The 27,456-nt window shown below is 34.4% G+C and overlaps 2 protein-coding genes across 2 annotated transcripts in view; one reads left to right on the plus strand and one right to left on the minus strand.

Moving 5' to 3' along the window:
* Positions 1–938: 938 nt before the first annotated feature.
* LOC131949071 (uncharacterized) lies at positions 939–15,328 on the plus strand. The gene is made up of 13 exons (XM_059310836.1): positions 939–978; positions 6,516–6,620; positions 6,865–7,052; positions 8,488–8,636; positions 9,423–9,539; positions 10,325–10,496; positions 11,289–11,316; positions 11,792–11,861; positions 12,367–12,464; positions 12,586–12,723; positions 14,740–14,841; positions 14,966–15,050; positions 15,191–15,328. Exons 1-13 carry the CDS (start codon positions 957–959, stop codon positions 15,294–15,296), a joined length of 1,380 nt encoding a protein of 459 aa, XP_059166819.1. The 5' UTR covers positions 939–956; the 3' UTR covers positions 15,297–15,328.
* Positions 15,329–18,530: 3,202 nt separating this feature from the next.
* Positions 18,531–27,456, minus strand: part of LOC131949079 (uncharacterized) — a 10,637-nt gene continuing 1,711 nt past the window's right edge. Inside the window, exons 3-13 of the mRNA XM_059310841.1 lie at positions 26,170–26,318; positions 25,692–25,808; positions 24,733–24,904; positions 24,001–24,082; positions 22,778–22,828; positions 22,069–22,138; positions 21,179–21,276; positions 20,463–20,594; positions 19,835–19,936; positions 19,637–19,721; positions 18,531–19,504 (exon numbers count right to left, since the gene is read on the minus strand). Coding sequence (XP_059166824.1) covers positions 19,408–19,504; positions 19,637–19,721; positions 19,835–19,936; positions 20,463–20,594; positions 21,179–21,276; positions 22,069–22,138; positions 22,778–22,828; positions 24,001–24,082; positions 24,733–24,904; positions 25,692–25,808; positions 26,170–26,318 — 1,155 coding nt within the window. The 3' untranslated portion in view covers positions 18,531–19,407. The remainder of the gene's footprint in view (positions 19,505–19,636; positions 19,722–19,834; positions 19,937–20,462; positions 20,595–21,178; positions 21,277–22,068; positions 22,139–22,777; positions 22,829–24,000; positions 24,083–24,732; positions 24,905–25,691; positions 25,809–26,169; positions 26,319–27,456) is intronic.

Below are 27,456 nucleotides of genomic sequence, written 5' to 3' on the forward strand. Positions count from 1 at the left end.
AAACAAACAAACAAACAAATAAATATTCAAACATGTAAACAAACTTGACTTTTAGTAGTATTAGATAGATAGATATGATTGTGTCTGTGTGTTATATGCTGATTTACTTTGTCTTTAGAAATTACGCCAAACAAATCATTATTATATCTGCTGATGACAATAACAAAATTGACATCTGGTACTGGTCCTGGTATTTCCATTCTTACGCAGTTCTACGGCAAACTATTCTCCATAGGTTAGGTGTTTTGTTTTAGAATCGCTGTCTTAATATTATGTCTGATTAATTATGCTAAGTGTTTATTGATCATATTTATAAAACATAATTATCTTCATTACGAATAAGTATTATGGAATATAATTCTTTTATTTAATTAATCACTGCTTTTAACTCTCTTTTAAAAAGGAAACGATTTTAGATACAAAATAGAAGAATAAATACACTCTCAACGCACTTTCATTATTTTTAAGCTTTATGTCTATTTCATCAGTGGGAAATATAGCTATGGTATTTACTTCGTCATATATGCGAATGATGTGGCCAACATTACGCCCACTAGCCTTTACTTTCCCTACTGTGAGTCGGATACACAAGGCTTGGTAGACGTAGGGAAATGCAGATTATACTATGTATCTAAACTACGAACTCGAGACTTTTGGGTTAACAGTCAAGTGCTCTACAGCTCGGCCACAACGCCACATTATTTGATCTACACTAATGAACACAAAGTTTAAAAGAGGAAAATTAATCAATTTTTTTAAATAAAAGCATTACATTTATTTAAACATACTCTAGATTGTAGATTACGAAATACAACATACTGAGTAAAAATCCGAACTTAAAATTGTATTTCAATTACTACACGAAATGTTACTGTTTGAAAACAATGTTGTTCTTTTCTAATAGAGACGAATTTATGATATTCAGTCAAATGCTTTGTGGTTTGGATTCCTACGAAATGGAGACTACTGAAGGAGGAAGTAGCTACTTGTGGTTTTATTTACACGCGTATTTTAATGTTTACTTTTACACACCTACACCCCCTATATGTATATATATATATATATATATATATATATATATATATATATATATATATATATATATATATATATATATATATATATATATATATATATATGTATATATATATATATATGTATATGTATATATATATATATATATGTATATATATATATATATATATATATATATATATATATATATATATATATGTATACATATATATATGTATACATATATATAAATATATATATATATATATATATATATATATATATATATATATATATATATATATATATATATATATATATATATATATATATATATATATATATATATATATATATATATATGTATGTCTATATATCGTCCCCTCAGTATTATCTTGTTCTAACTACAAATTTTGATTTTTTCGAAAAACTCGACCCTATGATGTAGGAAAGCACAATGTTCAATCTCCACTTATCCACGTGACTCTAAGTCATCTGCTTCCTAACTTTTCAATTTGACATTGTTCTAACTACAAGTTGATGCATTTGGCCAGTATAATCTTGTTCTATGTCAATTTTATAATATGATTTTGTTCAAACAGTATATAATTATTGTATAAATTTTCCTTGGAGACGCTAGAATTATAATGTTCTATGTCCGATTCTGCCAATGAAATTAGCTGTTTAAGTCATGTGACTTGTGCGTCGTTGATCAAAATGGCGGCGTGTGAACATCTTTTAGTCGATTTTGGTTGTCATGCAAATAAACTGACTGAATTACCGGATCCTGAATCGTAAGTATATTTATCTTTTATATGTTGTCTTAACTGTGTTATTTTACACATTATTTAGTTCAAAGTTTGTTTATTAAAATATTTTAATTGATAATAGGCCTAATCTTGTTAATGTATACCGTAGTATACGCCTATATTAAAAATATATTAATTGTATTGTTTAGCAGTATAATATCGGTAGGGTTTATTTGTATTTATATTATCAAAATCATAATGAGGAAGTGTTCCAATATATGGATGATGAAAACAATGTCTTTGTTACAGATCAAAATGTGAAGTAATTCATTGTTCGTCTTAAAACCATTGTAATTACATTTATTTGTGAGGGGGGCTGTGTAACACATATGGTTACCAGCCAAGGGGGGATAAAAATATGAAGTTTTAATCCATTGAGTTGCGGCCCCTGTGGGGCTGTGGCCCTGTGGACGTAGTTTTTTTTCCGTGATCTTGTGAGCGATTTTACCTGTGTTCCATGTCATGTGACATGGGAATGTGGGTAGTTTCATGCCTAGCCGTGTCGCACACGCAAGGCTGCTGTCTGTGGACACGGTGACCAAGATGTAGACCTAATGAAGGTAGAGTAGTTACATAAATTATGTTTGTTAAAATACTTATTTGTGTATTCCTGCTAGTGCTGCATGTGCACACTAGTTAGGGTGAGTATTAATATAAGTATTTATTTGTAGTACTACGTATTGGTACTTGTTGCAGTACTGTGTACTGGCCAAAACATATTTTATTGTACCTGTGTATATTGTAGCCTATACGTGGTGTTGTCATGAATGTAACTTTTTATTTACATTTGTTTTAGGGCTACAGTTTTTTTTTCTCTTGGCTAGTTTGTTTTGTACTACTGTGTTGCATCGCCGTCATGGCTCGATGCTGTAAATAAAGCGAGTACTTGACAACAACTGTCGGTGTCGGTGTGTACTTAATCTCAGGGTCAGCCCGTCTAAACCACAACACCTCAGTGGGTAAAAGCATCCCCACTGAGTGAGGGTTACATTTGGCGCCCAACGTGGGGCTTGACCTTGAGAGGGAGGATGGAAAACAGCGATCTGACGTTCGAGAAGTTGTCTCAGCAACTGGCCAAGTTGAGGGTTAAGATGGCGGAGCTACAACACGCAAGTGCGTAGCGGCCCATGACGGTGAAGGTGTGTGCTCCAGTACACAGTGATCTGGACGAGTTCACCGACTTTCTACCCACGGGCGGGTTTGCAGGGGAAGCTAGCCCGAAGATGGAGTCCGTCCTGGAAGCTGTTAAAAGGCTGGATGGGACAACTGAGTCCCCAGTCGTAGCCACGGCAGCAGCTAACAGGACTATCCAGGTAGACTCACTAACGGCAGCTGTTCGCCAAGAGACGACGCCGCTGATACTCACGGAGGAACAACTTGACCGTCTGGCGGAGAAGGTGGCAGCAGCTATCCTAGCCCGGAAACAACGGCCTTACAGGGGAGCTTGTTACGGGTGCGGGTCCAGGAAGCACTTCGTCCGCGACTGTCCGAGGAAAGCAGCTAGGCAACGGAGTCAGCAGCAAGGGAAACGCCAGTCCATCAGCGTCGGGGAGCGGATGCTGATGCGTGTTCTGCCAAGCCCCCAGCCCAAGTTTACGCCACCGAGATCATCACAGTGTCGAGCAGCCACAGCTCAGGTTACCTCGCCTAGCGGCTGGGGGTACGGCTGTCGGGTGTTCCGCCGTGGAGGAGGGTTGCAGCCGAAGGGTGCGCGTGAGGAGGGTAGACAGCCACACCATGCATGTCAGTCTCAGCGCGAGCAAGATCGTCGCTTGGGAGACAGACATGACACAAGCAGAGGTCGGAGACGCCGCCGGAGGAGAGGCCGACGACGTGGTGGACGCCGCCGTGGTTGGCAGCGACCCGACTATACAATGTCGAGTGCTGAACCCACTGTGGCGGAGGGGGAGCGACGGAGAGAGATCATCCCAACCAGTGAGGCAGATGAAGGTGAGGAACTGACAATCAAGGTAGTGGTCCCAACCAGACTTCGGCCGGAGGCAACGCCTTTCGTGCCCGAGGTGGTCGCCCGGGACGGACAAGACAAGGTGATGGTCAGGCCAGCCCCACATCTGGATGAGGTGAATGCGAGGGACGAGGCATCGGACGAGGATGACTCTTGGATCAACCCAGAACCACCAGCGGAGCTGCGGAGGTCAACCCGTCAACGACGACCCGTCGAGCGACTCAACCTGGCGCATCAAGTGGTGACCAGTACCTGCACTAGAGCCTCTACCGGTTTGCCGGGAAGAATGTATTTGAGTTGAAAGGACTTAATGTCTGTGTACTAGTGTACCTAACTTTTTTTAAGTACTATTATGTATGTTGTAAATGTAAATGTAAATGTGAATTCCATTGTACATTTATTTGTGAGGGGGGGGGGCTGTGTAACACATATGGTTACCAGCCAAGGGGGATAAAAATATGAAGTTTTAATCCATTGAGTTGCGGCCCCTGTGGGGCTGTGGCCCTGTGGACGTAGTTTTTTTTCCGTGATCTTGTGAGCGATTTTACCTGTGTTCCATGTCATGTGACACCATGAATATGTTTATTCTTGGTTTTCAGTTTGGTATTAGTGTAGCAGAGGGGGGGGGGATAAGTCCTTCTGTTTTTGCACTTTGTACTGATGTAGTCTATCTTTATTTCTATCCACAGAGAAGTGCGAAAGAGAACAATAAAAACAACAGAGACCTGGTAATGTAGTGTCAATGATATGAGTATTGGCGCTGCCTGTATTCAAGCTGCGCAGCATCATTATGAGAAAAGAAAGTGTTTATGTATATTCTCAATATTCAATTACAAGATTGGTTGTTTTTGCATTAGGAACTGTGTATATTGTGTAAAATTAATACATTATTTTTAAGCTAATTCCTGAGTTTTGCATTTATTTTATTTATAATTTAATTCCAGTTGTATCACAAGGCTGGGGGCGTGGTGTGATCCGCACGTGACGCCATTTAGAGGGCGACACCAATGTGAAAAACACTAAAATTTACAGGCAATATAATTCTTTATCCAGTTAATCTTAAAATAAAATTATAGGGTAGAGGGGTGACGCAAAACCAAAAATTGTAAGACGGTGGAGGTTTGACACCCTCAGTTACCACACCGAGTGTCACCCTAACTAGACTCGCCACTGACTAAATCAAATTATGTTAATGTATGCAGATAACCCAAAGTTACAGAATAAACTTTACATCTTAATGCACAAACCCACTTATAAAGAACTGTAAAAACATTACATGCCATGTAATGTACTTTAATATATACATTTTGCCATGGAAGTGATAAAAAGTGAAAATTAATGACCAAGGACAGTCAGATTTACAAAAAGAAGATATTACTCATACAAAAGTATATTATTACTCATAAAAAAGTGCATTACACTTCTGGAAAGCTATTGAAACTGACTGTAAATAAACCGGTAGTGATCTCCCCTAAACTTTCTCGCATATTCTTATATAAAACAACAGGGGATGGGAACTCGGGCTATAGACATGATTTTTAATCCATTTTAAATACTTCAAGTTTTAAAAATAGAATAAAAATCTCGTAGACAAAAGAATTGCACACCAAGTGAACGCCAAATAAAAAAGTGCATAATAGTGCGCAATATTATTAGTACTCTAAAAATTTACATTATTGTTTTTTGAGAAATCGGAAGTAGCGTAAATTACTACTTCCGTTCAATGGAAATTACTCAAAATTTAACAGAAGGTAGAGAATTAGATCTTTTACTTACATGTGAAATTTCATTTATCTATCTGAAATAGTACTCAAGTTATAGGCTTTTGAAAAATTCAAAGTAGAAAAAGTACCACTTCCGGTTATCTGAAATCGCTCAAAAGTTGATACGGATCTACGATTTTGATAAAATACTTATATATGAAATTTCATCAACCTAGCTGTAACGGTACTCAAGTTATCGTGTTTACACACGGACAGACAGACACACAGACACACAGACATACGGACAGAATTGCAAAGCCCAGTTTTTCAGACTGGATTACGCATAAAACCTCTTAATTTTGATAAATCTGGATTGATAATTTTTGCCCGATTAAAATAAGTCCTCTATACTTCGGATGTGATGAAGGACTGAGGTGTAATACGGTGAAAATTGTTAAAATTTCAAGTGATTTTTGTGCACGATTACAATACTTTCTCTATACTTCGTATATACGAGAAAGTAAAAGAACAAAATTTGACTTAGAACATTATACAATTTTCTTATCCTGATCTAGTTGATAGTATTTTGTTCTATCTCAAAAATGAAAAATAATTATTTTGGGCTTCTATTGCTACATAAAGTCATAAAAATAGCATCAATGCTCATTGTTTAATGCCCTTTAACATTTTATCAAAAAATAAATGAGTTTAAAATATTTTTAATAGGGAAATCAGACCCCATGAAACTTCAAATGCGTTTTTCTAAAAACTACATTTTGGGAGATAGAACAAGATAATACTAGGGGGACGATATATATGCCTAAATATATGCCTATATATATAATTGCCTATATATATATACATATATATATATATTTATATATTTATATATATATATATATATATATATATATATATATATATATATATATATATATATATATATATATATATATATATATATATATATATATATTTAGGCCGTGAGTGCAGGTTTCTGACATTTGAACCCATTATTTTCAGAGATTTTTTTTTCTATGGATTATCCAATAGGAGCTATAGTTGTGCCGTGTGAATCAGAGTTTACTTTTCAATGTGATTTGCAGAAAACTAATTTTCCTTTCATCGGTTTGTACTAATTTCGCATGCGTTTGTTAGTTGTGTGTACTAATTTCTTTTGCGGTTGTTAGTTGTGTGTTTGGGTAAAATGAAAACAAGAACAAATCAACACTATAATTAAACAACAAATACTATGTTACTTATAAAATGTATGTATTTTGTTTAGCTTGATGCCTATAAAATCATTGTTAACCTGACCTTAATTGCTATTAATTTGAGTTGATTAATACAACCCTAATTTTTTTTTTCACAGACAGCCTTAACCATTTCGAATTTCTTAAGGCGGTGGAATTCATCGTCTTTAGTAGACATCGATTGTTGACGTCTGATTCGCCTAAAATCAATGATGAGTTGATAATCGCCACAAATTATGGCTTTCCAACTACAGTGACAGTCAACAGTCAAACCTATTTTTCTTTGCATGGCAATCAACGCGAAACGGTAACCGTATTTTCAGGCGGTATATATTTGCTAAGTTGAGTTTTTAAATTTCATAAAACGTGTATTTCTAATCACTCAGGTCGAGTAAGTATATATATATATATATATATATATATATATATATATATATATATATATATATATATATATATGTGTGTGTGTGTGTGTGTATTTGTGTGTTAAAAGCGAATGTTTCAAAAAAAAACTACCATTTTTCATAATGGAAATTTAAAGATTGTATATTATATAAATTAAACAAATTCGGCGAAGGTGAAGAGTTAGTTATAAGGAACTACACAAGCATGAGAGTAGCATAAACAATTTTAAAATTAACCCTTCAAAAATAATTATATAAAAAACACTTTAAATCAAACAACACTATACAAACTTGACTAATACCGTTTACGAAAAAGAGAATACAAGTCTAACAAAAAGGATGTTTGCGACCAAGATATGTCTAGACTTAGGTTGTTTTTGTTTAAATATTCTTTTTTTGTTAGGCAGTGAGTTTTGTTTTTAAACTTATCCGAATTGTATAAACTTTTCACAAATAATCAACTTAAAGCTAACCTTGACCATCGCAACTCGAGATTTTTAAAAATCTCGACGAGATTTTTACAAATCTCGACGTTTTACACCTCACTGATACGGAAAAACATAATTTTGCAATCTTGTCCGTATTATCTGTGTGTCTGTGTGTGTGTGTGTCTGTGTGTCTGTGTGTAAACACGATTACTTGAGTACCGTTACAGCTAGGTTGATGAAATTTCATATATAAGTATTATATCAAAATCGTAGATCCGTATCAACTTTTGAGCGATTTCCGCTAACCGAAAGTGGTACTTTTTCTACTTTGAATTTTTCAAAAGCCTATAACTTGAGTACTAATTCAGATAGATAAATGAAATTTCACATGTAACTAAAAGATCTTATTCTCTACCATCTATCGAATTTTGAGTAATTTCCGTTGACCGGAAGTACTAATGTACGCTATTTCCGATTTTTTCAAAAAACGCATGTAAATTTATAAAGGACTAATAATATTGCGCACTATTACGCACATTTGGTTTTGGTGCTCGCTTGGTGCGCAATTTTTTTCTACTAGATTTAATTCTATTTTTAAAAGTTTAAGTAAACAAAAATCATGTCTATAATCCGAGTTGACATCCCACGTAGTGTTATATTAGAATATTCGAGAAAGTTTAGGGGAGATTACTCCCGGCTTATTTAAAATTATTTCGTTTGTCGGGAATAAAAATTATACAAGCTGTTGTTTTTTTTAAATTATATTGAAACTCAATCGTCTTTAAATTTAGAGTACTTTTTGTACAATTTGAATACGCCATATATATTATCATTTTTAAATAATTTTTAATATTGCTTTAAAAAGTATTGCAATAACATATTTAATTAATGAGATTAATTACCATTTCAGATAGTAATAAGTGACACACGCCCTATGCACGTTAGAGCTAACAATCTTATTGATTGCTACTATCTGATCAAGGGCAATGATTGTACGTCAAGCATGGCTTTAGCTTGGCTAATTCCCGTTGAATTGTTCTACTTCAGCTACGTGTTCAGGTCAGTGGTTTGGTCAGTTACGTTTTCGGGGCAGGGTTCAATTCAATGGGCAGTTACGATTCAGGTCGATGAGTGTTTACGTTTGGTAGTTGGTGTTTGTGAAATTAGCCTGTCATTTTTTCAACAAAATATATGGTGCAATCCAAGCCATTAATATTGTATATTAATGAAGACTGTATTGTCTCATTCGCAGTGTTTTTTTCAGACTTTAAGCTCCAGTGGCCGTTACTACTGGCAGGGTGTGGGCGAGCAATGGTTTAAAGTATACGTCATCTATTTAGGACGTTGCGACCTAGCAGTAGAAAGCTCTTTGGCTAACCCGATTGGCTTGAGTTCTAATGAGTCCGCTCAGCTCGGATGGGAATCTGAGCTGATCAAAAGTGAAGGCGGCGGGGCATAGTGCTGACCACACTTTTTCTTCACATGCGAAGTATCTGAATCAGGTGAACTCTACTTCATCTGCTTCTTGGGCGAGAACAGGAAAAGATAATGTGTTTCGGATGAGGTTTGTGTAGCAAAATAAGACTGTGAACAACTTTAGTGTCGATGTATGTTGACCGTCCCTGAGTCCACCCAGCTCTGATGGGTACTTAACTTCGTTAAGGGAAAGTAAAGGCGGCTGGGCATAGTGCTTACCACACTATCACTTCATATGCCGAGGTGACATAAACAGGTGAACTCTACTTCAATTACCCCATAGACTGCCAGGATTTGAAGGGGAATATTACTTTTCCTATGTTGACATCAATGTGACTATCTTCTGTCTCTCTCCCTCTCTCACTACAGCGTACCCTTTCCGTACAATTCAACTACTAGACACATGGGCTCTTATCTTATAATGATAGCCGATAAAGATACATATTCAACTATTTTACTTGACGATAAGAACGCTCTAAACTACAGGTAAGTGTTGCCAGTTTATCTGCACGTAGGGTTAGAAAGTGTGGTTTAAGAAGAAGGTAATTTATTTTTTACTTTAAATGTTTGATTCATACAAGTAAAACACATTGACAAACATTTTTTTTACTTTAAATGTTTGATTCATACAAGTAAAACACAATCATAAACTTTTTTTTATTTTAAATATTTGATTCATACAAGTTAAACACATTCACAAACATTTTTTTTTTACTTTAAATGTTTGACTCTTACAAATAAAACACATTCACAAACATTTTATTTCAATTTAAATGTTTGATTCATACAAGTAAAACACATTCACAAACATTTTTTTTACTTTAAATATTTGATTCATACAAGTAAAACATATTCACAAACATTTTCTTTTACTTTAAATATTTGACTCATACAAGTAAAACATATTCACAAACATTTTCTTTTACTTTAAATATTTGATTCATACAAGTAAAACACATTCACAAACATTGTCTTTTACTTTAAATATTTGACTCATACAAGTAAAACATATTCACAAACATTTTCTTTTACTTTAAATATTTGATTCATACAAGTAAAACATATTCACAAACATTTTCTTTTACTTTAAATATTTGATTCATACAAGTAAAACACATTCACAAAAAATTTTTTTTACTTTAAATGTTTGACACATTCATAAACATATTTTTTTCAAAATTTCTCAATTTTTTTTTCAAATTCAAAAACAAACTTCAAATTTTAAAGTATCATTGAACTGTTCATTACACTATCCTATATTCCTCCTCAAGAGCTCTAGTATCGGATGTCAATCATACCCCGTATCAAGTTCGATACTTGCGAATCCCACCAGGTTGGCATTCTGCTTACTCCACAAATCTCAGTAACTTCGGTCTGTACGTGTTTGGTTGGAAAGATAAGGGTGCATATCTACATGTTGTTGGTTATGCTTATGGTAACAACGTAAGTTCTTAATTGAAACAGCATTTTTATTTTTAATTCACGCAGCTATACTATTGAATCAACGTATGTCAAAGTAGCTGCGCAAGATCAATTTATATTAATGTCGTTGTTATTCTAAACACGGCACCTAAAGCCAGTGGCGTAGCGAGGTCGGGTGTTAACCGGTGCGGCACTTGATGGTGTCACCCCCCCCCCCCCCCCTTAACTTTTCGATTTGCACCCCCCATCAAGTTTTTCTCTATATATTTTGCTATTTTTTGCCTTGGTGTCACCCCCCCCCCCCCCTAAATGGTGTCACCTGATGCGGTCCGCACCCCCCGCGCCCTCTCGCTACGTCTCTGCCTACAGCTCATCTTGGTACTCAGAGTTGGAAAATAAATAACAATAATGGCTTTCGTAGTACAGGTCATTGATTAATCTCTTACAGTAGGATATACGTCTGGTATGCCTTGCCCTGCTTTCAATATACGAAAGTCTGCTTGTTAAATACACACATTGGATCGGTATTAAGAGTTAAAATAGTATATTTTGTATTGTCAATTGTATTTAGAAATAAGTTTATTAAAGAAAATATAGAATCTTAAGCTAACATTTTTTAAAAAATTCTTACATAGTAAATTATTACTTTAAGCTTTATTTATTTTACTTTTGAAGGTGACTTTTTAAAATAATTAATTATATTTCCTGAAAAAATTGAAACTATTTACAAAAAACTACCTTTTCAACTGTTAAAAAAAAAATTTGCTGTAAAAAATTTTTTTTCGTACAATCAAATTGTTATACTTACTACAGGTCAGGGCGACAAATCGGGAAATAGCCGGTATATTTTTGGACATTCAGTTTTAACGAACTTTCTTTTTGATTTGGTTCAATTCAAACGTGTTTACAATAATTTTGTCTCTGTAGTCTTCTAGTATATTCTAGTGTGGGATTAATGTTATTATTGGAGATTTCGATGTTAAATACATTATCCAGTGTTCGGTAGACTTTAACGTTATAGTTCTGCTATTTTCGAGTGAAGCTCTTACACCAATCATTATGCGACACTGTCCAGATTTAATACTTATGTTTAACTAACTTTAATTTAAAATAAATATTATTAACATCTATATAGATTTTCAATTGTTTATATAGCATATATTGTTGCGATATTAGCAAATTCTGTGCAATGAGTGATATTATGTTTTATGATCTTTAGCTCACATATAAGCAGATATAAATTATATATATATATATATATATATATATATATATATATATATATATATATATATATATACATGTCTATGTTTTAGTGGATGGTGGATGGGGTCAATGGGGACTGACAGAGTGTGACGGGTGCAATGACACATATTCTACACGAATGTAATTAAATAATTGTTGTTGTTTTTTTTTGTTGTTTTACGAATTATTTTTATAACAGTAATTGATTGCTAACTCAGCACAATAATAAAAAAGTTTAATTTTTCCTTATATGTAAACAGTATGTATGTATTGTTTTTTTTATTTATCACGTAGTTGAATAATGTAAGCATTCTTGCCTGTCCATGCTACTACATTTGATCAGTGGCGTAGTGAGGTCGGGTGTCGCCCGGTGCGGCACTTAATGGTGGCACCCCCCCTTAGGTCGACCCTTCCCGTGGACAAATTTCAAACTTTCGATTTGCACCCCCCCCCCTTCAAACTTTCGATTTGCACCCCCCCCCCTTCAAACTTTCGATTTGCACCCCCCTCAAGTTTTTCTCTATAAATGTTACTATTTTTTGCCTTGGTGTCATCCCCTCTAAATGGTGTCACCGGTGCGTTCCGCACCCCCGCCCCCCCCCCCCCCTCGCTACGCCTCTGCATTTCATTATACTTATTCTTTCAGGCGCTTGTGTGAAAATCTAGCACCAAAACATGAAGGGATGAATTGTGTAGGGCATGATAAGGAAAGCTTCAACACTTTGTGCCATACCTGTGACATTAGTAAGTAAAGCTAGTTGTTGACAGGTGCGTATACTACTTATAAAATATTACAATACCTTTCCAGAGAAAAGTTGCCCTATAATTTTGTAAAAAGATGAACATATTTATTTTTTATTTTTAGATTCCTGTCCTGTTGGATTATACGGCAGCAATTGCAACCAACAATGTGGTTACTGTGTTGGTGATGGTGCATGCGACGTCAGGTCTGGGAATTGTGAGCTGTGTTCCAATGGTTGGATCGGGGATAAATGTTGGACGTGTGAGTAGTCCCAGTAGAAATGTTGGACGTGTGGGTAGTCCCAGTAGAAATGTTGGACGTGTGAGTAGTCCCAGTAGAAATGTTGGACGTGTGAGTAGTCCCAGTAGAAATGTTGGACGTGTGAGTAGTCCCAGTAGAAATGTTGGACGTGTGAGTAGTCTCAGTAGAAATGTTGGACGTGTGAGTAGTCCCAGTAGAAATGTTGGACGTGTGAGTAGTCCCAGTAAAAATGTTGGACGTGTGAGTAGTCCCAGTAGAAATGTTGGACGTGTGAGTAGTCCCAGTAGAAATGTTGGACTCTTGAGTAGTCCCAGTAGAAATGTTAGTGAGTAGTCCAAGTAGAAATGTTGGACGTGTGGGTAGTCCCAGTAGAAATGTTGGACGTGTGAGTAGTCCCAGTAGAAATGTTGGACGTGTGAGTAGTCCCAGTAGAAATGTTGGACGTGTGAGTAGTCCCAGTAGAAATGTTGGACGTGTGAGTAGTCCCAGTAGAAATGTTGGACGTGTGAGCAGTCCCAGCTAATGGAGAAATGTCGGACGTGTGAGTAGTCCCAGTAGAAATGTTGGACGTGTGAGTAGTCCCAGTAGAAATGTTGGACGTGTGAGCAGTCCCAGCTAATGCATAAATATTGGAAGTGTGAGTAGTCCCAGCTAATGGATAAATATTGGAAGTGTGAGTAATCCCAGCTAATGGATAAATATTGGACTTGTGAGTAGTCCCAGCTCATGGATAAATATTGGAAGTGTGAGTAGTCCCAGCTAATGGATAAATATTGGAAGTGTGAGTAGTCCCAGCTAATGGATAAATATTGGAAGTGTAAGTAGTCCCAGCTAATGGATAAATATTGGAAGTGTGAGTAGTCCCAGCTAATGGATAAATATTGGACTTGTGAGTAGTCCCAGCTAATGGATAAATATTGGAAGTGTGAGTAGTCCCAGCTAATGGATAAATATTGGAAGTGTGAGTAGTCCCAGCTAATGGATAAATATTTGACGTGTAATTAGTCCAAGTAGAAATGTTGGATGTGTGAGTAGTCCCAGTAGAAATGTTTGACGTGTGAGCAGTCCCAGCTATTGGATAAATATTGGAAGTGTGAGTAGTCCCAGCTAATGGATAAATATTGGAAGTGTGAGTAGTCCCAGCTAATGGATAAATATTGGAAGTGTGAGTAGTCCCAGCTAATGGATAAATATTGGACGTGTGAGTAGTCCCAGCTAATGGATAAATATTGGAAGTGTGAGTAGTCCCAGCTAATGGATAAATATTGGACGTGTAATTAGTCCAAGTAGAAATGTTGGACGTGTGAGTAGTCCCAGTAGAAATGTTGGACGTGTGAGTAGTCTCAGTAGAAATGTTTGACGTGTGAGCAGTCCCAGCTAATGGATAAATATTGGACGTGTAATTAGTCCAAGTAGAATTGTTGGACGTGTGAGTAGTCCCAGCTAATGGATAAATATTGGACGTGTAATTAGTCCAAGTAGAAATGTTGGATGTGTGAGTAGTCCAAGCTGCTATAGAAATGTGAGTACTCCTAACAACTTAATAAATAAAAATGTTTTTCGTCACTATAGAAAGTTTAGCCTGGACGTTTGCTCTTACAACACTGTCTTTAGATATAAAACACAAGGCTCAAAACGTGTATTGTATTTTTTTAAATTTACCCTATAACATTTGTTCTGTTTGGAATCTATCTCTATCAAACCTGGTTCGTTATTGTATTCTATATGTAATGATTCACTAAGACTCAATAGCTTGCTGTACAACTGCATGATGTAGTTAAAGGTTAAGCTTATTTTAAAAAAAACTATAAAATGTGATAAACCAGTGGGTATTTATGTGAGTTGACATAAAGAATTAACATAAAGCCGCGTTGCTTGATGGTTGAACATTACGATACACAAAACTTAACACACTAAACACTTAACACAATAATTTAATAGGAAAAGGATCTTGTAAAGTTTAGCCTTTCGTATGAAAATAATACAAACATTCGAAAAGATTTCCTGATTCCACAGCTTGCCCAAAATGGACATACGGCCACCACTGTAAATACTCATGTAAAGAAAAGTGTAATGGACAAGACTGCATTGAAAGAGAACAGGGAATGTGTCCATCAGGTATGTCATTTTTCACAAGTACAAATTAATGTGAACTTCTGTTTGTACTTGAATGTGTAAAGTATGGAAGTGTACACATTTATTTTTAAACTTTTGAATGACTAATATTTTTTAATGCTTACAGTATACGAAGTTGCAACATCAGCTTTGGTGTACTACGTTCTACTCTTTCTTCTCGTCGGCTCCATTTGTGTGGTATATTTGTATAGGTAAGTTTTCATTCAGAAATGCGTTATTTGTTGTTTTTTTCTAAGATTTTTCTTACCATTCATTTTTTTAAACACAAACGTAGATGTATTAATTATGTACCTTTTTAACTAGGGACTATTATTTTTGTCTATTCTATTAGAAAATCGGGCGGAAAGCAGCCAAAAAGGGCAGATGTTGTTATTACAGTAAAACGTGTGTCTTCTAAGGAATACACAGTCACTAAACGAGTCAATACAGATGTTTGATTACTGTGTACAGCGAACTGTGCATTGATAAGTTTAATCAACACACACATACACATTTACACACACACACATATATATATATATATATATATATATATATATATATATATATATATATATATATATATATATATATATATATATATATATATATATATATATAATTGTAGAAATATGTATTTGTGCATATGTATGTCGTCAGCATTAATAATTTAGGTTTTATTAATTAATGATTTTAATTATTGATGAAAATACTTTGTAAATTAACTTAATTTTAAAATTTCGCACACATCTATACAATTTTTTTAACCGTTTGTTACATTATTACATTTTTTTTTGTTCTAGTGTAGTCTTTGTAAAATTAATTGACAAAATTAAATCAAGTATAATTACATAAGGACTTTGGTTTGAAGATAAAGTGTATTAATATAAACAGTAGAACAATAATAGGAGAATAATCGGAATCATTAATAAGTAAATATATTTACAATATTATTTCTATGATTGTAATAGTGTGCGCTGTCAACATCTATCTTATTATACTTGTCACCAGTTTGAACTTCATTGACTCAGTTTGTACGTACGTTAGTAAGAATACTCAAAACATGATGGCCATTTCATGCTGTAACTTATTAATTAATAACATACAGTATAAAGTAACACTTTTTGGAAACATGGTATTGCAAATACACTACATGTTGTAAACCTGAAAGAAATGATGTACTGTGTAATTATATTTTCGTTTATTAGCACAGCTTATGTCGTTTTTTAAACAGATGGTTGCTTATGTCCTGTTTTGACTACCAGCTGTTATCATACTTGCAATGAAATTTCATTTTGGCATATAAACCTTTCAGGATTCTGACAAGTTCCAATGTGATTTTGAATAAATGTGAAACATATATAAATATCGTTTTACAAGTTGTATTTACATTGTTCTTATTATTTTTACCAGCATGTGATATTTAAACAATTACTTGGCTATAGGTATTATGTTTATGTTATATATTAGCAATTCAAACCGTTTACGTTTCGCTCCACACACGACTACACAATTGTTTGCATGTTTACATGTGAAATTTCATTTATCTATATGAAATACTACTCAAGTTATTGGCTTTTAAAAATTGATAGTAGATAAAGTTCCAGTTCCAGTAAACGGAAATCGCTGAAAAGTAAATACAGAAATACAAATTTGATATAGTAATACTTATATATGAAATTTCATCAATCTAGCTATAACTGTACTCTAGTTATCTTGTGTACAGACACACACACACACACACACATACATACATACACATACAGACATATGGATTAATTTGCAAAACTGTGTTTTTCCGACTCAAGATTTGAAAAAATATGAGATTTGTAAAATTCTCGATTTCGTTTTTTTTTTTTGCACGATTACAATACTTTATCTATACTTCGTATATGCGAAGGTAAAAAAAAAAATCAAATGAAACCACTTAAGTATAAGAAATTAGAAATTGAGTATAGTGTTTGAGAAAGGAAAAAAAATTATAAACTGCAACAGGTAAACAACAGGTAAACTATAGGCAAATGCAAAAATAAAATATCAAAAACACTTAATAAAATTTCCTTCTTTAATTGTAAGAAATACACTCACAATCACACACATACACACGCATATATATATATATATATATATATATATATATATATATATATATATATATATATATATATATATAAATTGAATATATATATATATATATATATATATATATATATATATATATATATATATATATATATAGGTAACCGCCAGCTTTGTGGTGGAAATTATTGATTTAAAGTGCCTATAATATTCGTTTAACTAACGCTGTGTCACACTTGATAAAATAACGACTATTTACCGGTACGATTTCATATTTTCGGTTGAAGAAAGTTTACAATCAATAGTTTAATTGTCACGAACATAGCTTAATGTTTCATTAGTATTTCATTTGTAAAATTGGAATTTAAAAAAAATAGCTTGGATACGTTTTTATGTCCGTCCAAAACAAAATCAAGCATCGGTTTATTAAAAAATACAATGATCAGAAATATGTAAATCATATCCCATAATTTATAATACAATTCAGTATTATGCCTTAACTTTGTTGTTTTATTTGTTTTATATTTATAACAGCGAAGACATTGATTAATTAATCGTATAAATCAGTATTATTAATTTAATGATATCAGCTTGATTTGAAATTGCTTTTAGCATTAACAAATCCATAATGTATGTCTCAAAAGATAACTCATATATTTTTAGCCAAACAATTTTAAACCAAGTGTTTGTCTCTTCTAACATAATTAAGGGGATATGCTATGTTTTTTTCTATTTTTTACAATTTAAGATCTCAAAGCTTTTGAATACTTTTATCATATTTGGCATATAAAAGTAATTATTAAACAGCAAAAAAAAGGGTCGAAAACAATTTTGGTTGTCATGGAAACCCAAAAAACCTCCGCCATTTTGAATTTTTCGGTACTTTTAAAAATACTAAGGCTTTTTTATTTATGCACCTATAGCAATCAAATTTAAACTGCTTATATTTCAGTATATATTGAAACTTTTGTCACGACAACTTTTTGAAATAATTATTAGTAAGAATTTTACAAGGTCTAAAAAATCGTACCCTTTTTAGTATTCAAAAGTTTCAAAATTTGCATATTAATTACCAAATACTTTTTTTCTATGAAAGCAATCACAATTCCCTCGTGACAAAAGTTGTATTTTTGCATCAAGAACAATTACTGAAAATATGGTTGGTATTGTTTAATAAATAAAAAAGTAGTAGGCTTTTTAGTGTTAAAAACATGCGAACTGAGAAAAACAGCCAAAAGTAACGAAAACTAGGTCAGGAAAGTACCATATCTGTGTAAACTGCAAAGCCGATCGTAAGCTTTTGGTATTTCCGATATGTAGGAAATTAAGTTTATTAGATACATGAGAAATCCAGCTTTCCAATGATGTCAAATACAATACAATGATGGATATAAAACTTTTCATAGAGATCTTGTAAGATTGGGAAAAATTGATTATTTTTTAATTAATAGGGTCATAAAAATCATAATTCAAACACATAAAATATTTTTTTTCTCTTTAAAGTTATTATTTTCTTTATACAAAAATGGACAAAGTATCCAAAAGTGCAAGAAACTGATCATGACGAAAAACAAGAAATTTTGTGATTTTTTTCCGCGCATATCCCCTTAAGAACAATAAATACTGATTCAAAATAATAATGATGTTTTAAGTACAATAGTTTTAACTACACAATTTCCAAGACCTTATGTGAAAAAAAACAGATTGTGGACTTCAAATTAGTGACATCGGACATAACAAATGCACAGAAAAAAAACATCTCGATATCTTTAAAAAGAAAAAAAAATGTTCGTTCGACCATAAACCATTTAAAGTATCATTTTATATTATATTTGACTCATATTATTACAACAAAGATAAACTAAATGACGATCAGTGGTATCATTTCTATCAATAATCTATAATGGGCAGTTGATATGAAGTACATGTGCACTAATAATTTTAAGCTCTCGAAAAGCCTTTAAAAACATAAAATGAAGAGTCCACTTTCAAAACCTGCTAAGTCACTTTACGTTGATTTCGAAGAAATCGACTTTTAAGTTCTTTTTTGGTTAACTTTTATTAAGTAACTTATTTTCTTCAAAAAGTGTATTTAACAGGTTTTGCAAGTGGACTCCTCACATATTAGAATGCTTTTATTATTCTATGTAATATAAACTTTAAAAAAATAAGTTTTCATCTAGATCTATAGCGGGTTAGCAATCATCCACTCTCTGATATCGCATGATGCCACACGCACAACTAAACAACACAATCAAGGCGGGGAGAGCACTGTACTAGTACATTGATAAACCTACACCATAATCTTTGATATAAATTCATTTATTTTCAGGCTTTATTAGAAAGTATAAGAATACAGACTTATCTTTAAAAATAAATAAACAACGAAGTTACTTTCGAAAATAACATTATCATAAAATAATTCACGAGATCCCAAAACGAAGTGTAGTTTTTAAACCACACATTGAATGTGTAGAATATCGACTGGCTTTATTGATCAGCCACAATTTGTTCTGTGACCGTGTATTCTTTAGAAGACACACGTTTCACTGTCACTACAACATCTGGATCCTCTTCCAAGTGCGACCTGAGGAATGTTTAAACTTTTATTATTTGTATCCATTATATATAGATCTCAATTATAAATACATAACTAAGTGGGTAAAATCACAATATTTGAAAATAAGTGGAAACGTCAACGGCAACACCGTAAACCTACCTACTCATAAAGAAACCGTACAGTGACCCGAGTATTAGGACAAGGAGAAGGTAGTACACAACAGCTGATAAACCCGTTACATTTCCTGGATAATATAGTTAATACATTAGAAAACGTATACACACGACCGTGCAACCAGTACACGCAGTATATATACAACAATACAACCATATGTAAATTTGAAGAACAGTGACATACCTGATGGACACAATCCTAGCTCTCGTTCAATGCAGTCTCGTCCATTACACTTCACGAGACATGAATGCCTACACGCGTGACCGTAGGTCATTTCAGGGCAAGCTGGGAAACAATTTCATCATGTTATATTTAGCGGTTTAGTTGCAGACTTCCAGAGTTTTTTTCCAGGCATCTTATCCATAGTTTCTTCCAGGCGTCTCTACGGGGGGGCTCCGTCCGCCACACCCCCCCCCCCCCTTCCCGAAGAATGTCTACCGCCCCCCCCCCCCGAACGAAATGAAATTTATATAGAAAATATATACTTTCATCGGTGTCCGCCCCCCCCCCCCCCCGAAAATTTCAAGTGCCCCGCCGGAGAAAAAAGTCTGGAAGAAACACTGATCTTATCGGGGGGGGGGGGGGGGGAGGGGACTTACACCTACTGCCCGAACGAAACGGGATTGAATTTATATAAAAAAATATATACTTTTAACAGTGTCTTCCCTTCCCCTCCCCCATCTCCGGAAATTTTAGTCCGCCCCCCCCCCCCCCAACGCCGAAAATTTCAAGTGCCCCCCCCAACCCCCCCGAAGAAAACACAGCAGAATTTTAAGCTACACACTATTAAATGTTCCCATTTGATACTCACGTGTCGTGCATCTCACTCCTGTCCAGCCATTCGAACACACCGGACACTCTCCTGTGATTTTGTGGCACGCCCCTGCACAGTGTCTGCACACATTCTCACAGGATGGTCCATACTTTCCAATAGGGCATGGCGCTTAAGTTAACAATTTAAGGATTATTTTGTTAACGCGGAGTTTATTGTACCCGATTACTTTCAGTAAGTTACTTTCAATTACAAAAAAAATATATATATTATTATCGAGGATGTTTTTGACACCTGTTTTTGTCGCACATTTTGAAGATAATTTCAAGTAAATATCAACAGTTGTTAAAACAATTTAAATCTGAACAGGAGAGTTAACTTGAGTGATGATACGAAGAAATGGTTAAACTCTTCCAATAGTTTGACTTCTGTTAAGGACGACTGCTATTAAGACGACTTCTATTAAGGTCGACTTCTATTAAAGACGACTTATATTAAAGACGACTTCTATTAAAGACGACTTATATTAAAGACGACTTCTATAAAGAAGTCGTTCTACTAAGGACGACTTCTATTAAGGACGACTTCTATTAAGGATGACTTCTATTAAGGACGACTTCTATCAATTTCTATTAAGGGCGACTTCGATTAAGGACGACGTCTATTATAGGCGACTTCTAAGGTCGACTTTTTATTAATTAATGATGACTTCTAATAAGGACTACCAATAACAACACATAGCAAGCACTACTCACTCATCAAGCAGTTATCACATTTCTCCTGGCTGCTCTCCGTGTCATAGCCTGCACATTTCCTGCCCTCGTATTGTGGGGCTGGGTTGTCACATGATCGACTAGAAACAGTTGCTTTGATTTAAATCATAATCATATAATACAATCGATCTTAAATTGTTATTGAATATAACAGTGACGGTGTAGCGAGCTAGACTGCTAACCCATGAGTCTCGAGTTCTAATAAAGAGGAACGTCCCTGAGTCCATCCAGCTTTGATGGGTTCCTAACTCACATTAAGGAAACTAAGGCGGATTGAAAAAGCGCTGACTACGCTATACCTTCATAGGCTGAGTTCTCTGAACTCGACTTCATCTCCCTCATTTGTCTTCAGAGTTTCTTTCAGGCATCTTTTAGGGGTGGCGGAGCCCCCCCCCCCACCCCCCGAACGAGATGGAATTTATATAGTAAACATATACTTTTACTAGTGTCTGGTCCCCCCCCCCCCGGAAAATGTTGACCGCCCCCACCCCCCCCCCAAAAAAAATATCAAGTGACCCCCCCCCCCCCACCGGAGAAAAAAGTCTGGAAGAAACACTCTTTGTCTTTGACACGAACGGCCCGAACGGGAAATGATGATGATGAATGTAAGAATACATTAAAATTTATGTTTAACATTGTCGTCTGCTAAAATAAATGTGTTATTAGTTAACCGACGTTTAGAGAAACAATGCTTCTTAAAGTAAAATCTAGTAGTCCATACAGCAATTTATACCTTAGAAGTTAGACATTATGTTTTCATTGAAATTATTTTATATTTATACGATGGATAAAGTCTAGCTAATAGATCTCTTTGTCAATATTCGTGTGCTCATTAAAGTATTATGAATAAAAATAAAACAATTGATCATTACCGTAGTGTATAAAATGTATCGTAACACGGTACACAGGTGAATCCTCTCCATTCACCCCATCCACCGTCCTCTGAAATACACAGACGTGATTTCCATACAATATTTTGATCCTATCTAAAAAAAACGTATGTCTGATTTGTTTTGTATTATCAAATCTCTAGACCAAATCGCTGCAAGTAGCAGTACGTTAACGATGAAAGCTAACGAACACAGACAAACAGACATATGACTTTACAACGTCTCCATCTACAATTATCCCTCACCACAGCTGTATAAAAAAATGAATATATAAATGTAAGTATATAAGCTTTTATAGACAAATATATATATATATATATATATATATATATATATATATATATATATATATATATATATATATATATATATATATATATTCTATTAATACAAAAATGTTAACGAGCATGTATGCAAATCTTTAAAACTCCTTCATAGATTAATCTACGTAGCACACACACTTGTAAATTGTCTGCAACCTATAATCAGAAATTGTCTAATATAATAGAAGACCATCATCATGTACCATGTAGTTTTTTTTTCTTTTAACTTTACAACCAATTCAGTACTGGCCCTCAACAAATTCGTTTTTTTAATGGAACGATTAGTTAGCGAATTTTTAAAAAATATCAAGGTTTTAATAAAAAAGAACATTGTATTTTCTTTAAAAGTTTGTAAAATATTTACAAACCTGCTTTTCCCCTTTTAAAATCGTTTCGTTTCATAGGATCTGTGTCTGGGCCTTCATTCGTCAACACAATAAAATAAAGCTTTATTTTAACAACAACAATATGAACATGTAAAAAATAAAGCATTTTTCGACATAATTAGATAATTCACAGAGTCAAAATATTATGACATATGCGTTAATCGAAAAACAAATTAAACAGATATTTAACGTGTATATAATGTCACAATGTATTTAAATAATGTAATTGTTTTTTTTTTAATACAGCAGCACCATTTTACCAACAAACTACGTCATAATTTTATTTTGAAGACTTTCAAATAACAAAAACCACACAGCGCTTGATTCAGGAACATATATACATTTTTTTAAAAATACTTTGCATTTAAAATCGCATTTAATCAATAATACATTTAGGGTAATTTAACGCCACCATGTTTTGGGTTAGATATGTTAGTCCCAATGGGTTGGACATTTTTTTATTAGATCTGGTACCTGTTAAAATATTATTAAAGTTATGTCATGTCTTGACGTGTAGACATTTAGACACCCTGACCTATACACATATAGACACACAGACATGTAGATATTTAGAGATAATGACAACTAAACACACATCTAGACAGACATCTATCTAGTTGTAAATCTATACAGACATCTATATAGACATTTAGACAGACATTTAAAAAATTTCTAGACATAAATCTAGATAGACATATATACAGATATCTAGACAGACATCTAGAAATACATATAAACATACATGTAGACAGACGTCTGGCCAGATATCGTGACAGACATCTAGACAAACATTAAAACAGACATCTAGACAGACATCTAGACATACATCTAGACAAACATTAAAACAGACATCTAGACAGACATCTAGACAGACATCTAGACAGACATCTAGACAGACATCTAGACAGACATCTAGACAGACATCTAGACAGACATTTAGACAGATATTTTGACAGACATCTAGACAGACATCTAGAAATACATATAAACATACATGTAGACAGACATCTAGACAGACATCTAAACAGACATCTACACAAACATTACAACAAACATACGTACAGACACCTAGACAGCAATATAGACAGCAATGTAGACAGACATATAAACATTCATCTAGACAGACATCTAGACATACATCTAGACAGACATCTATACAGACAACTAAACAGACATCCAAACAAAAATCTAGACGTAAATCCTACCTGGAATATCTTCATCAACACTCCCATCACAATCGTTATCAATCAGGTCTCCTGGCTGCATCTCTTTATAAATCGTGCACACCTCAAAGGTAAACATGGTCTCAATTAATAAATAATTTGATAGATTGCTAGTGATCTCCCCCTAACTTTATCGTATGTTGTTATTTTACTGGTAATTTCGCTTCCAAAGTAAATACAGTATATTCAATTCAAATGAGCGAACTATGGTGACTTACGATAATATTATAATTTAGTTTCTTTCGTCTTCTTTTTTAAATTTTAAAATTGGAAGAGATTCACTCGAACATAATTTTGTATTATGTATCATATTGTTATGCGCAATATAGGCCGTTGAATCCGATTTCAGCGAGCTTTTTTTTTGGTGGATTTAATTCTATTACCTTTGTCCAACCAACAACAGATGCGTAGCGACCCTCCCGTCGCCCGGGGACAAACTTTCAATTTGGCACCCCACCAATATATTTTGTATATTTATAATTCAAAATAGCATCTAAATTATCGTATTTTGGCGCCCCTAGGGTCGGCGCCCAGGGACATATGTACCCCCCACCTCCCGTCGCTACGCCTCTGACCAACAACAAACTACAAAACAGCAGTTGTTTGATTTTGGAGTTGTCTCTCCTAAACGAGTTGCTGGTCCCAACTATCGAGCCTCATCTGCCCGTGTAATGTGTAAGAATAATTGTATAATAATTTTATTTAAACACTCACCTCTTGTTTGACTACAAAACCCACGGCGTGTAGAAATGCGCCGCTATCTTTCCAGCCATAGAGATAGAGGCCGAAGTTATCCATGTTGGTGGAGTAAGCAGAATGCCAGCCTGAGGAGACTTGCAGGTATCGAATTTGGTACGTTGAGGTAGGAACATCGGAAACTAAAGCGCTTGAGGAAATTAACATGACTACATAAACCTAATGATAAAATATCACTATCCATTTCTCTAAAGCAGATTAGCTCTGCTTTCTCTGCACCATGGGTCTTGGAAACGAACGGGAAATAATGATGATGATCCTTTTCTCTATCTGTTAATAACCGGGAATCAATTAGAAAAGGCTCAGGTTTTAGTGCTCTTATGTAGGCGGTGGTGAGGTAAAGGGGGGTAAATGACAGGGGCGTAAATGGGTACATGGCAGGGGCGTACATGATCAGGGGAGCGATGATGGGTGTGGATGATTTCTGGGATGATGTAATGTCTTAGACCTAATGCGTTACGTACTCATCTAGGCTAAATTGTACTTGTCATTTAGTAGCACTTTCCTAAATAGTTATCAAATAATCGTCGTCTCTATCCTAAATATTCATTAAGTAATCGTCGTCTCTATCCTAAATAGTCATCAAGTAATCGTCGTCTCTATCCTAAATATTCATTAAGTAATCGTCGTCTCTATCCTAAATAGTCATCAAGTAATCGTCGTCTCTATCCTAAATATTCATTAAGTAATTATTGTCTCTATCCTAAATAGTTATCAAGTAATCATCGTCTCTATCCTAAATAGTTATCAAGTAATCATCAAAACTAGCCTAAAACATCATCAAGTAATCATCAAAACTAGCCCAAATAATCATCAAGTAATCATCAAAACTAGCCCAAATAATCATCAAGTAATCATCAAAACTAGCATACATAGTCATCAACTAGTGTAACTCGAGTTTAAGTCCCAACACTTACTTGTAGCTTAAAGCGCGCATATCATCAACTAAAATATCGGAATATAAGTCTTTTTCAGCCACCATAATAAGATAAGCCCTCATAGGAGTTGAACGTGAATTGTTGGGATATGGCACACTGAGGAGAGGGTGTAACAATATCAGAGTGAGCGATATCGATGATACAATACTCGCATAATTATGTTAATGTATCATGTATTTGACAACATTGCTAGAAAACCACTGAATTAACCCTACACAAGTTAACTAACAACTGAGCTAATTAAAAAAAAAATCTCTAAATACTTACTACGTATAAAAACTTAATTTTAAGCTTACTTATAATCTAACCTTAAAATAACAATTTCGTTCGAAAACATGACTACTTATGATGTTTTAAAGCTTACTTTTCCCACATAACTAAATCAATATCTGACAGATATTGACCGCAACCTTAACAAAACTACTGATTTTAAAAGATAAATGACCAAAGAACTGACCTGAACGCGTAGCTAAAGTAGAATAATTCAACAGGAACTAGCCAAGCTAAAGCCAAGCTTGATGCACAATCATTGCCCTTGCTCAAATAGTAGCAAACAATAAGATTGTCAGCTTTAATATGCTTCGGTATATCAGACGATATCATGACCTGAAATTAAAATACATAAATTATTAAACTCAACAATACAGAATTACATTTTGTTTTCTTAAACAATTGCTCAGAAAAGAGGAAGAAACAAGATAGTCAGCTTCAATGTGCTTCGGTAAATCAGAATTTATATTGATCTTATACACTTATGATCTTATAGCCTTATATGGGCTATATATCGAAAAATATATCCCACGTAGGAACCTTTTGAAAACTCTTGGAGATGTACATCGGACCCAGGGGGTCAGGAAAAAAGTTGTGCTACCCTCGGGAAAGTTCCGGAACAATGTTTTATCTGGCCAGGGGCCATATTTCCTTAAATAAACAGTACTTTTTTCAATAAAATAAATACAAATACCTGGACGTACAAACCCATTTATAACTCCTGAGGTCGTAGATATACCCGCGGGGGTCACTATAAGATAGGCGTTATCTTCGGGAAATTCCGGAAGGCCTTAGAACTGACGGGTCCGAATTCCCTATATAAACTTTGTTAATTTGGTGAAAAACGATGACTATTTTCAAAACAATGTTTTGGAACTTTGGCTCTGTACATCTAGCTCATGTTTTGCATAGAGCTGTGTAAATGAATCGGCCTTATAGATAAACTATCGGTCAGCCTCTGCTCGCACGGCGAGGGCTAAAATGTGACCACGAGTGACATTCTCCTTACATCAGCTATTTTTTTTAAAATGCCGAACGATCCCCTTGATATTTTGTGAGGTAGTAGACCAACCCCCCTGGAGGGTAACAAAAAAAAAACGTTATTCCCGTCGGAAAAAGCCATTATAGTCGTTAAATATGTCCAGATACAGTATTTTCTTGTATAAGAATAGCAACTGTTTGTTAAAATAAACCGGGAGTGATCTCCCCTAAACTTTCTCGAATAATCTTGTATAAAAAACCAGGGGATGGGAACTCGGGATATGGTTTTGATTTTTAATCCATTTTAAATACTTTAACTTTTTTAAATAGAATCTCATAGAAAAAAGAATTGCGCACCAAGGGAACGCCAAAACAAAATGTGCATAATAGTGCGCAATATTATTAGTACTTTATAAATTTACATGCGTTTTATGGAATCGGAAATAGCGTAAATTACTACTTCCGGTCAACGGAAATTACTCAAAATTTAATA

The sequence above is a fragment of the Physella acuta genome, unplaced genomic scaffold, assembly GCF_028476545.2.
Source record: "Physella acuta isolate Inbredline_101_S28 unplaced genomic scaffold, ASM2847654v3 ptg000672l, whole genome shotgun sequence".
Classification (NCBI taxonomy): Eukaryota; Metazoa; Mollusca; class Gastropoda; family Physidae; genus Physella; species Physella acuta.